At 60.1% G+C, this 333-nt stretch overlaps 1 protein-coding gene across 1 annotated transcript in view; it reads right to left on the bottom strand.

The window, feature by feature from the left end:
• Positions 1–198: 198 nt before the first annotated feature.
• The window catches only part of LOC103769108 (U5 small nuclear ribonucleoprotein 200 kDa helicase-like), a gene marked incomplete at its 3' end in the record, with an annotated part of 3,492 nt that continues 3,357 nt past the window's right edge, over positions 199–333 (bottom strand). The window contains exon 8 of the mRNA XM_008936283.1: positions 199–307. Coding sequence (XP_008934531.1) covers positions 199–307 — 109 coding nt within the window. The remainder of the gene's footprint in view (positions 308–333) is intronic.

Genomic DNA, 333 nt, shown 5'->3' with positions numbered 1-333 from the left:
TTGTAGAGCCTCCAACCCTCCAGCAGCCCAACGCTCCCACCCAACTTGCGATCCTCCACAAACTACCTGAAGGTGCCTCAATCCCCCCACCTAGATTCCAGATCAACCTGCCCAACGTCAGGAGAAGAAACCCACATCCCCGGGCAGGAGCCCTGACGATGTCCTCAGTCCCCAGACCTTGCCCTGCTCCTCACTCACCTTCTTGGACCCCTGGCACATGATGACACAACGGCCCTCGTCGTCCTGCAGCGGGCGGTTGGCGTGACCCACCATCTGCAGCACGTCGTAGATGGGGTAATCCACGTACCTGGGACACAGAGAGGGGGTGAACGA

Source organism: Merops nubicus, unplaced genomic scaffold (genome assembly GCF_000691845.1).
Source record: "Merops nubicus isolate BGI_N331 unplaced genomic scaffold, ASM69184v1 scaffold31332, whole genome shotgun sequence".
Classification (NCBI taxonomy): Eukaryota; Metazoa; Chordata; class Aves; order Coraciiformes; family Meropidae; genus Merops; species Merops nubicus.
The sequence above is the reverse complement of the archived record's forward strand: the minus strand, read 5'-3'. Positions and strand labels throughout refer to the sequence as shown.